The sequence below is a fragment of the Augochlora pura genome, chromosome 2, assembly GCF_028453695.1.
Source record: "Augochlora pura isolate Apur16 chromosome 2, APUR_v2.2.1, whole genome shotgun sequence".
Classification (NCBI taxonomy): domain Eukaryota; kingdom Metazoa; phylum Arthropoda; class Insecta; order Hymenoptera; family Halictidae; genus Augochlora; species Augochlora pura.
In genome coordinates, this window is record NC_135773.1 from 11,606,127 (window position 1) to 11,618,713 (window position 12,587).

Here is a 12,587-nt window from a genome sequence, read left to right on the forward strand (position 1 = left end):
GACGCCGGCGTCAACGTGTTAATACAAAGATGAATAGTACTATTATCTATTACTGTGACGTATGTTTTAATCAATGAAGGAAACATTTCTCTTGTTTCTGATTTTGTAAACTTCAGTTTAAAGATCGTCAGAGTAATTATGAGAAATAAAATTCTTCTTAAGTACTTTTAATTTTTTTTTTTGAAATAAGAATAATCATCAGAATGTACATGAACATTGCCAGTGCTTTTAAAATAATGATTCTGCTGCACTCAGTATGACAACTCAGTAAAAGAACCGTTCGTTCGGCTCCATGCTGCCCCGGAATAAAATGATGAACGTAAAAGTTCACGAACGACTTTTTTACGGATTTAACGCATTCCTGATCGCGCGTGAACCGACCTTGCTTGCTCTGGACGTGCTGGTATGCGGCCATATGACGGCATCGATGCATAAATGGGTCGACCATCTTTTACCTGTAAACTTTGACTTCGTCAGCTCGACCAAGGACTCGTCTGTTCGTTTATCGCACGAAAATGTTTACACACTTATCTCCGTTAGGTTTTTATGAAACGTAACGAGTGCCTTTAGATGTCGCGTGTGTTAACAGCATGATCCGCCGCAAGTAGACTGCAAATGTTATCTGTCTACAGCATTTTTCATCTTTTAAATCCTGATGATAGTGAACTACGTGCGAAGATTACAACATAACTGACGTTGGATGATTGCAGAACACTACGGCCTAATCGTTGGGAGATACCAATTACTGCAACAGTATCGCAAATTAGCAGAAAAAGAAAAATCGCATAACCGCGTGCTCCGATGTTGAGTTTTCGGAACTTTCTCAGAAATATGATATTCGACACCGAGTCAATTTAATTAAAGGTAATTCAGTTTACCCGATGTTCAAACGGAACTCGAAGCAAGAGATCGCGACCTCGTGCAGCAACAGACACATTCCTCGAGGAAATTAAATAAATAGTTTTGCGGTCGAGCTTCTCGATCCTTCGATCCTCGAAACTTTTCATATGACCTACTTACGGCAAAGTTTGTTAATAAAGTGCATCGCCTAGCCATACAAAATGAATGATTTTCTGCTCGTTATTGATCTTGGGGCCCGGCATTATGTACCATAGAAATAGGTACCAAATTGATTGGCATGCGAACACACAGCGCGGACGACACACTGCGTGGCAGACTTTTCGCGAGCCTGCATATCATTAAGAATATTAAAACTCGAACACTTGGGACCGATGCCAGGTGCCACCGAAGTAATGACTCAGACCTAATACGAGCAGCATTTATGTATCACATTTTATTTAACGGTTCTATAAATTGACCCGGAACGCGTGTACTATAAATTTTGATAATCGTAGCTCGTCGCTCTCAAAATTATAACGCTGCGTTGATCGACAGTTATTTATCCTTAATATTTTTGAGAAAAGAACCAGACAATTTTTGTTCCTTTTATTGTCTTTATGTACTTTTGTTTCTAAGCTTTGATAACAGAAGAATTTATCTTTATTTGATCGATGTAGAAGAAATTAATAATATTCATATTTAGTAGACCTTGCATGAAATCTGTATTACAAGTCTGACTCATTATAATAGTGCAAGGGGTTAATTCACTGGTCAAAATTAGTTCTAGCAGGACTTTCGTGCCGTATTTCAGCTCTTCAAAACAAGCTTTACTACACTTTCCTAAGAACCACCTCTGAAAATATGAGAATCTGATAGGCGGGAGTAAAAGTAAAAATCCCGTTCAACCACGTCGCATCGTCTGATATACTTGTCTACGACGTTCGTAAAGATATACATTTAGCTGTGAATTTTTATGAACGTGTACTATAGACACTGCTGATAAGTACTCAATTAGAAATGCCTACGTAAATTCCACGTTGTCTAATTGCAAGAATTGACAGGTTCGATCCTTTACAGTATCGGTAGGAGCTAGAAAATATAAAAAAATGTAAACGTAAAAAATAAATTATCAGATCAATCGGAATATATACGACATTCGCTTACAAGCGTTCTTCTTCAAACACGTTTAAAAAACACCGCCTGACCGGACAATGTGTGACCGAAATTTTCGTGTTGCATAATCTATCATCGAAGGTATCGAAGAATAGCATAAAGCAAATCGAAACTATCGACGTCGCGCAATCGTATATGGTATTCCGATAGTGTACGCAATCGTATAACGTAATTTAGAGTATTATGGTTCACGTAGGAACATTGTGCCTGGAAACACCTGCAGGATTTTGGCCGTCCGCGCGACGAGCTCGTGAAATCACGGCACGATTTCACGGATGGCCGGGTAAGTAGTCGGATGTGCCCTTCGTGGTAGGGTACTATCCGCTCATTTCCAGACGGAATAGACCTAAAACGCGGTGCTATCCGTCACAGATAATCTGCTGCGTTCCCCGGGATCCGACAGCCCGGAGGATTCGCCTCGGAAAATCCATGATTTTAGATTCTGCCTACGTGGTACAGGGGAAAACTACGTGATCCGGCCCGTTCCGCGGGCCAAAGTAGTTTTAGGATTTCATCGTGTCTGTATGCTAATCGGGTTCGTTATTTTCATGCAAACGAGAGAGAGACCGGCCCGCGAGACCCGCTAAAGAATACGTCATAATAAACGCGACCCAACAAAGCCCTCCGCTTTACGAGCCGATGTACAACGGCTCGTGCACAAGAGCCGGCCATGTTTCGCCAACTTTTCTTTGTCCCGATAATATGCATCGCGGATAGGTACCATTCCGTGGACAATGGCTAATGAAAGCACTCGAACAATATCTACGCCGTTATAATTTATTTCTTTTACAAATGCAGAACTTCCACCGAGTTAACTCGCTTTTTACGTGACTGTGCACGGCTCCGGAGCCTCGAATCCGGTTTCTTTCAATTTCGGATGTGTTTTACAAGCGGAGGGGCCTGAGTAATATACACTTCGTTCAAAACGTGTTTCCACCGAAACACGAAGTGATACCTATTGCTCCAATTGTATCGTGCCACTGTTAAGACAGCAATCAACCAACGTTCTATGCCGAGCTCTTTTTACTCGACTCTTCGCTATAGTCAATTGTTATTTCACTAAAGCTTGCTGTATTATCTATAATTATTAATAATCGTATTAACTATTTTTTAGCCCATTAAGTAAACATGCAAGCATGTACCATCGGTGGCACACGTAGCACGGAATGTGTTAAGCAACCATGTAATTTGAAATTGTGCACGGTTCAGTCAAACTTTGCTTCTTCCAATCTATCGAGGATCTTGTCAATAACACAATACTTATCAATTCCTCGAAGTATATGCAAATAAACAAAATCAGGAGCTTGGCATAAAAGATAATCGACCGCACCGTGCAGCGCGGTGTAAACTATTTAGCAGCGGGAGGGTTCAAGCGGCGAACTCGAAACGCCGCGCCGGTAGAACGCGCGGACCGGAAGCTTTGAGCATTAGCGTGTGCAAATATAGCCATCACGGAAGTTCTACGTATCCTCTAACCGCTGGAAAAGGGTCGAAACGTTGATCCGCGAAGAAACGGGAACGGTCGGTGGGGACGCGCGTCTGAGGTAAATGGCGCGATTTCCAAAAAGTAGGTGATGGGTAGAAATTTTCCTTTGAGCCGGGGGGGAACAAGTTCGCAAATAGTTCGCCCGAGGTGGAACCCAGGAGCCTGCGAATGCTCCGGCTATCCAGAAGGAGGTTGGCAAATGTGAAGGGGCTTCGTAACGCGGAGCATGTGTACACTTCACGCTCGAGATGATTTATACCCTCTTGGACGGAATCGAGGATCTCAAAATGCCGGGGCTGCTGCAACGTTTCTCCCTCGGCCGTGCGTACAACGGGGCAAGGATTCGCCGTGCCAGCAGGCAGCTTCCAATATCTCCGCTCGTCTGACCTGCCCCGATGTTTATTCTGACGATTATTCGGGTTACCTGAACTTACGCCGGCATTTAATCAAGTAAATCTGCGCTCGGCCGATTCAATCCGCGATTTGCCTCACCCGGCTCCACGGTTCCGCCATTAGACAGACGTTCGTCGAACTGTTTGAACAGACTTCGCCCGTCTGTATTATCCTACTTTAATAATCGTTCCCCTTCTCCTGTAATCCGTGACCATTTGTCTACACTCGGGCTGCGCTGATGAATAGTAGTCGATCAAACGGATCGTCGGCGTAAGTATTCAATTAATGCGCAAGTCCTGTTGTTCATCCTTCAAGCACGATTTCATCTCGGAAATAGACAATTGACATGTATGTTTTATGTCATTTAACCCGTTGCTTCGTTCAGTACCGCACCCGGAAATTAAATACGTAAGGCCTACGCCATTAACTCATTTCAACGTAATTAGTTTTTTCTTGGATCGAAATGAATTGTATAATAACAAACATTGCACGAATATCGCGTTATTTGCATTATTTGATTTACATGAATCTCTTTTTTTTTAATCAAAAATGTCCCCGCCGCGTGACGTACGACTTCTATCAATATTTGAACAGCAACAAAAATTTATTCACAATATCTGCGCTAAAGTTTCACAATTAATTACAATGTTCCGCGTATGGACGAGGACCTGCGGTCAGATTCAATTTCAAACGATGCAGCTGATATACCTGTTGGGTTGGGTAGATATGCTCGATTCTCCACTTCACCCTTGTATATGCGCTTGTCTTGCTCCCTAATACGAGTTGATTTGTGACTGAAGAGATGGACGTTAACCCCGTTACATTCAGAATTAGTTCCACGCAGTACCGGAACAAAAATCGCGGCATCCGATCCATCAAGGAAGAAAGAATTCGTTTAAAACGAATAAAAGCGTTATATACATTCATGGTATATGTACACTTCTAAAATATGAAAGAAAATGTATATCTACTAAAGATGAATGAATATTTTCTTTTCAGATTTACGACACTCGAATCGGAAACTTTGCGAGATCTCGAAAATCTCGAAATCTGAAATGCTTCTTCTTTTCTCTTTTTTCCACGGGAACTAAACTCTCGACAAATCTTTTTTGGAAAATCAAATTATTTATTCGATATAAGTAAATGAAAATTAAAACTAGTTATAATTTAATTTTTTGTTCTCGGTACAAATAATTGTTATGGATTGGTACCAAGATTGTACAAATTAAAATTTGTCTAAAGTCTAGACACAAACTCTCGCGAGTGTTCCATCTCTAACATTTACAGATAGTTCTTATTTCATTCTGACAGTCAGGGATCTTCTAAAAAGTTGAAATTATATTTCCAGTACTTTAGTTTCCATAAAAATAAGAACGGAAGTAAAATTTTAAATAAAAGTGAATAAAGAATTTTCATACAAATGTGGCGTAAAAATTGTATTGAGGGAAGCCATTCATTGGCATCGTATAGTAAATTTAACGTACTATTGGCACGGCTATCAGTCCAATTCAACTTTCGACGATCAATTCTATTTATGTTTGATCGAATCCCGCGCTACAGAATGAATAAAGGAGCTAGTAATTGACAGATACAGCGAAAGGCGCGACGTGTCATGTTCGATATGCAATTTCCAATACGCCGCGGTAGAGCACGTGTCTCGCCGCAATTTTTTTGCACAGTCTCACCTCTTTTCAGAGGCATTCGTAAACGAATAATTCCCGACGTGTTGCAGCACGATTCAAACGTCACGCTCCTCTTCAGCCGCGCGTACGGTCAACAATGAAATCCATTCTGATGAACGCTGAAAATTATTTCCGCCTCACGCCTTGTTCCTCGCGCGAAACATACTAGGCATTATTCGAACGAACTTCCGGAAAATATTCAAACCGATCGACATAGACCACCGCTCTTTTTCTCTATCTCGCTTGTTAAATCCATGCGACTATTAACGCCCGATTTCCTGTAACGTTTCGGTTAACATTTTGCCAGAGTCGAATAGATTGCTCAACAAAATATTTTTTTTATCGTACAACTGATTGCAACTTTTGCCATACGATTTACTTTCAAATAAACGTGCGTGTACAGGCAGTTTAATTTAGCGCGACTCTATGCGAGGAATTATAGAACAAAATAAAACTAAAATATTTCTGCTTCTATTTAGTATACTTATATAGATTTGGACATTACTTCATTTGCAATAGAATCGGTTAATAAAATAATGTTAATGTGAAATAAACATTGAAAAATATCCTTTTCAATTTACAATGAAACGATGAACAAAATTAATTTTTATTTCCTAATCATTCATTGAACCTATAATAAGATCATTTTAGATATAAAAACAAGAATGTGTAAATATTCTAATAACTTTTGATCAGCAGTTAGAAGAAATTTACATGGTTTTGTAACATTTCAATATACGGCAAACGTCGCTCGTCAAATTCGAGTTTGGCACAGCAAATGTTTGCAGGCGAGACCCGTCGTTTCCACTTAAGGGGTTAAAGAAACATTTCCTATAAAATTGAACTGCCAACTTTTCTTGAATATTTGAATGAATGCTTAATCTGATATCCAATATTTTATGAATCTGATGATCCTTGGAATCTGCGAATCCTTGAAACACAAGCGTACTTTCGCGCCACAGAAAACGAGTAACAATATTGTTTCATTTTTCCCACGGAGATCTTCCAGCCGATAAAATAAGACATTTCCGCTGCTCTGACTTTCATAAAATGAACCGAGGAATTTATTTAGCGCCGCACGGTCTAATAATTATGATTGTTCTACGATAACTGCTTACTGTCAGCGTCCCGAAAGTTCGCTGGGCGAATCTGGTGCCAGTTACAAACGTATCTCGCACCGTCTGACGGAAGATTAAACGACGTTTATAGCGGCGAACTTTCGCCTTAATTGCCACGCCGGAACCCAGAAACGTTTTGGAAGTTGGAAGGAGCTCGTTGGAACATCAAAAGCAACGGAACGCCTTGTTCACCAGCCCGTGAGAAAAGAAGAACGGCATTTTCTTTGTCGGCCACCTCGCGGTTTCTATGTTTTCGCGTCCTGGCCAACTCGTGTTGCGAGTCTCCGACATTTGGCATCGTAGTCGCCGGTTCGTTCTGAACTTGATAAGCAGATTCTGCGCCGGCAATAAAATAAGACTAGACAATAGAGCTGGAGAAACTAATGTCGTCGGAAGATAAAGCTGATTTCGGAGATCATATGGAACACCCCCCCCGTCGACGCCAACGAGAAGATTACGTTAAAATAGCAGCCGACTTCCTGGAATCTCCGGAATCCTGTCGTTCGAATACTTCCTTAATTCACTGCGTGTCTGATGTTACAGCCCTGCCCGTGTAAGTCTAGTTATTTGAAACTTGTCGGCACATACCGTGGCAAAGTCGTCGCCGCCATTAAATCCAGGAAGCAGCGGATTTGTGCCGAAATATCAACATTTCGTCAGCACTTTGCGCAGGAGCTTCTTTCCTCGCAAAGAAAGTAAACCACTGTCACGGTTGAAATTCAAGCGACGACGAGTACGCTCGTCGCGACACGAAACACTGCCACTTCACCATGGCGACTATACTTGTCAATTCACTGATTAATAATCTGCTGTATCTGTTTGTATTTTGGCAAGCCATGGGTCGCTTCGAACTACAAAAATATGTCACAAGGAATCATACCTGAGCGGACGCACATTATGAAAGAGGTTCCAAACACCGTCCGCAAACAGCTAAAGGTCTGACATAATGCGCAAGAGATAATCCTAACTAAACTGCTTACGTTTCAGAACGAAAGCCAAGAATGTGATCGCAGTATATTAGACCTGGTGCGGCTTCAAAGTAGACATTAGCTTCGAGCTCTATCTCGATTTATTCTTAATACGATGGGAACCGATATCTTATTTGAGAGGATATAAATTTAGCCGATGGATTACTTCCGTTTCGCGTGATACACTTCCAGCTGATGCACGCTGAAACAAAATGAAATATCCTTTCGTTCCTGGAATAAAGTCTGCGAAACCTACTGGCTATTTAATTAGAGTTTTATATCTGCCATCGGATTTAATTAACGAAATGATCAACTTGCATTTATTTGTCTAACCACCGACGCTCGTCATACGTCGTTAATAGAAAACAAGCTATACAGGCAGTAATTAAAAAATTGTTATTCTATCTTAACACTTTTATAAATCTGTTTTACAGAGGAAAATGTTCAATTCATTAGGAAAACAATATTTCTACCATTTTTGTCGTCACCGATGACCAAACCTTGTGAGTATCCTCTTTAACAATACGGCTGCTGTTCGATGAACAATCACGTTCGTAAAATGAAATGTTCAGTCCTGCAATGGACCAACGGTTTAAGCGCGTTCGGTACATAATCTCGCGAAAAATACATCGATAAATCTTTCGAGCGGCCAGAAACGCTCGTAATCGGGCACCGTCGTGAAAACGACTTGTTCAGCGGATTTCGAAGTTAATCTGAGCAGTGATATGGCTGCTGGTAAGTTTCGATCGGTTTCCCTGCTGCTACAAATTGACCGATCGAGAGTGTCAGAATGATTGATCCGATTAGTCACGGATCGCGTCGTGTTTCGCGGCTTCGCGCCCCTTAACTTGGCGAAGTTGAACCGTTCGCTGAGAACGCGGCAACTCGGCCAACCCTTAAATGATTTTCCGTAATTCCGACGTGTCCATGTGTCTGTCAAGCGAAAGCTGTGCACAGAGCTTGCCGGGATGTACTAGAATGGCAGCTAAGTTGACAGTTGACAGCCACATTTCGCGGCTGTAACGCAGCAGCAAGTTGAACTGGACGATAGAAAACGCTGGGAAACAAGTTATTTGCTTCGTTGTTCTTGTTGTACCTCGTTTGTTCGTCCCATGCTCCTTTCCGACCGAAAGTTTTATTAACAAATGTATTATTTCAGCTATTAATCGTCTCTTCTTTATTGAACATGAATATATTCCGTCATCTTGAAACGCGTGTAGTATCGAAAATTACGCGAATGAAGAATTAAACGATTGAGATTCGTATACGTAAAATTTAATATTGATCGTGGCCCAATAATGTCCGCAAAGGTTTAATACTTCCTGTGCCCAGAGGCCATCGATGTACCATGGTAAATTCGTCGCATCGCAATAATGTAATAATCAAATATCGAATGGTGAATCGGTTAAGGGTTAACCACGCGGCGAATACATAGACCAATTTTCAAAGTCCATTTGTATCATTAAGCGCATGTTGTTACATTGTTTAACACTCGTAAAAGTTAGACCGCGGTTGTGATACGTTCGGGGTGAACGTTTAACCGCACACATAAAAGGGTTTATACGCGATAAAGAGAAATATAATGACTACAAGGTCTACAAGAGTACTTGATGTTTTATTAATGTTACGTGTCTTGTAAGAACTCTATCTTCGCTGTATTAGTACTTTTTGCTAGTACTTTTAGCACGGCTGATCTGCGAGGCCGATAAGCAGAGTGTAGTCATAACGATGCGACCAATTATCGTCATCTCTGTGATCAGTTCTAAGGAGAAACTAAAACGAAACACATGGATCGCGAACGCTACGTTTTTCGATACAGAATGCAGCGAATAAGTTTCATATCGGAAGAACAAAAGTTCTGTCGCTCGAAGAAATGCTCTAGACCTCCTGTGGTCACCGAATGGAACCCCGAGACTGTTTACAAGTAATTCAAATAAAATCTATCGACCTTCTTCGAGATCTTGGGATGAAATCTTTGATTGTCCGGGAGGCTCGGCAAAGTCCCCCACAACTTTAAGTCCCGATTCAAAGTGGTCATTAGAACAGAGGCTGATCACTTCGAGGAGTATTCCGCTGCGGCGTCTGAACAATTGTTCTTTATGCCGCGCCACTTGGCTCTGATTCTTCTCCTTCATTAAAATATTGTAAATAGGCTGCCGATCTGCATATAGATATAAATATTTTTTGTATCGTTTTATGAAAAGCAAGTGTTACAGTCGAACTGCTCTCTTTTTCTTTTGTTTATATTTCGTGAAATCAATGGACATGATTTCAGTAATTTGAAAATAAAAAATGCGGGAACGGTCATTTTGACCGGCGCGGTAGGGATAGTGTTTAGCTCGGACAATTTTCTATTATTAATAACAATCGGATGGGACACCTCGTATAAAAATAATTTTCATTTGTGGTGATTGAACGCTGGCATGTCTCACCTTCGATTGTCCCATCTGCGGGTAGATCCTCAGAAATTGTACCGCTCGGTGCTGAACAGGTGTGATTCGAATATCTTAATGATTTCCGAGACGATTGGGTTTAGCATGTATCCGTCATTAGGCCTTACCCTGTCGTCGCGCCGAACACCGTCAACGGATAGCAGATGCCAATCGTCTCCGTTGGAGAACTATGTCGAGCAAATGGATAACCCTAATGAATACGCGGTCGATTACGGTGCAGACGGTTCGGCTAAATCGATATGCGTATAAGAGATAAATTAAATTGAAACGGCGTGTTTGCTGCTTTTATTAACGCGAATAAATTGCCGTTATTTGCCCGAAACTACGCGGCGGATATTTACACTGGTAAGCATCGCGTCCCGCGGGTGCGAGTCGTAATTATACCTATGGAAAACACGTTTCTCCAGAACGGGTGGTCTCAATTAAACTACTTTTAACTTTGGCACCGTATGCTTTTAAACATATTCGCATCAAATCGGTATCGTTATAACAGAGATTGTACGAATTATAATGGAACAGAGATTGTACGAATTATAATGGAACAGAAATGATCCAACAAGTGTTGAACAAAGTCATTGAAAATGTTCACGCATCAGACTAAAATATAAACAGTTTGTTTAGCGAAACACTTGAAATCATTCCCGTATTTGTAATGCCATTTTATGCTTGCGTTCGAAGGTAGATTGAAACAAACCTGCTTTAAAACGAATTCGTCGGTTAAAACGTGTCATTCTTGATTACTTTAATCTATACATATATTTTATTGTAGATTTAATACAGAAAAAATGTTATTCCGCTCGTGTTACTAAGATTTCAGAATAAAAAATATATTTTAAAGCAACGCCTGTTATTGTCTAACAAACGATTGACGAAATTTTTTTATTTTCACTCATCGAAACCTGCGATAATTGCACTTGCATTTGATTGCAGACTCACCATTAAGGCGGGATGTCCAATGAACCTTGAAAATTTCCCGATGGACACGCAGAGATGCCCGTTACAGTTTGGAAGCTGTAAGTACACATCATATCGATATTCGCAACTAATTCAGTTTGTTCTAGTACAGTTACATTTTACCTCGGCCCTTTAATTCTAGGGCAGGATTTTCTATAAGCGTCAGTCGTAAACGACTGAACGCATGCTTCGCATATTTTGTGCAAGATGTATTTATTATTCAGGCATAGGTGGAAAATTTCAGCAATGGTGGAAAAATGCCGGAAAACCGCGAAATCTAATTTAACCTGTAACTACCCTCACGGACAAGTAACGGGGTTAAAATTTTGCACAGATGAGTTTTTATTGGTCAGCTATCGAACGGTGTATGACTCATTGAAAAACCTCTAAGGGCAGTTTTGACCATCTTAATCGGCTGTGCCCTTTTTGTATTTTCACCGGTTTTTTTGGTTGAAAATTGTATCACACTAATATTTCGTACATAAACCCTTTTTTGTAATAACAACAGTACACCTTCGCGCCATAAGTTCCATTAGTTTTGCAACTCTATCAACAGGTAGCAAATTCAATTCCTTTTGTGTAATAGTAAATGGCAATTTTAAACTGCTGCCTTAAAACTGTCTTAAAACTGCTCTAAATCTGCCAAACCTACTACAGATATGTACATCGGGGTTCAAACTTCTTAAAAAATCATTTGTTAACATCCCTAGACGAATAGCATAAAAATACGGAAGATTGTAATGTAAAAATCGTTCTTATACTTAAGTATATGTTCGCCACTGTACGTATTGCTCCCTTGGGCAGCTTTCTGCCAAAGGAGAAAAGTAGCGCTTATTCGCGAGCGAATTCGTTCTGTTTTACGGCTCTTCTGCGACTTCCGAGCAAGATATATTCTCTTGATTGCAGTCGGTTACACGAAGCGGGACGTGATCTACAAATGGAACAGCGCTCGACAAGTAGCAATCGCCGACGACATGAAATTATCCCAATTCGATTTAGTTGCCAATCCGACTGCAAATTATTCTGCATCGCCGACCCTTCCTCACGGTAAGTTCGGTAACTTCGCGACTCCGTATAAATCAACACTTCGTGACTTACTGTCTCGCATCTGAGTTTCTGCTGATACGTTTGTTGCACTTATTCCATGCTTCCTGTTTTCCACGAACGAATTCAAGATACCGTTGTAGGAAACGCAATTTTCTCTCCAGTGAGAAATGTGATAAGCTCCTTTAAACAAACACACTTTTTAGGAGTGAATTAACCTCTCCTTTGTCCAAGTGAATTATCTGTTTCAGTATAACAGAAAGACATAATGAGATAACGGAATATCACTTAAGATTGCGAACAATGAAACAAACGCGTACATAGAAATTATTCGTTTAAACTTGCAGCACAAGCTTCAGAATTAATATTTTTATTTTCTCGTACAGCATTATCCAAAAGTAAAACATTTAGATTTTTAAAAGAATGTAATATTTGATCATCGTTCTATGAAAGTCGCCTTCGAGATTGACTGTATA

At 40.6% G+C, this 12,587-nt stretch overlaps 1 protein-coding gene across 1 annotated transcript in view; it reads left to right on the forward strand.

The window, feature by feature from the left end:
• The window catches only part of Grd (GABA-gated ion channel), a 29,265-nt gene that overhangs the window by 11,645 nt on the left and 5,033 nt on the right, over positions 1–12,587 (forward strand). Inside the window, exons 4-5 of the mRNA XM_078196220.1 lie at positions 11,044–11,126; positions 11,974–12,114. Of these exons, the coding sequence (XP_078052346.1) occupies positions 11,044–11,126; positions 11,974–12,114 (224 nt within the window). The remainder of the gene's footprint in view (positions 1–11,043; positions 11,127–11,973; positions 12,115–12,587) is intronic.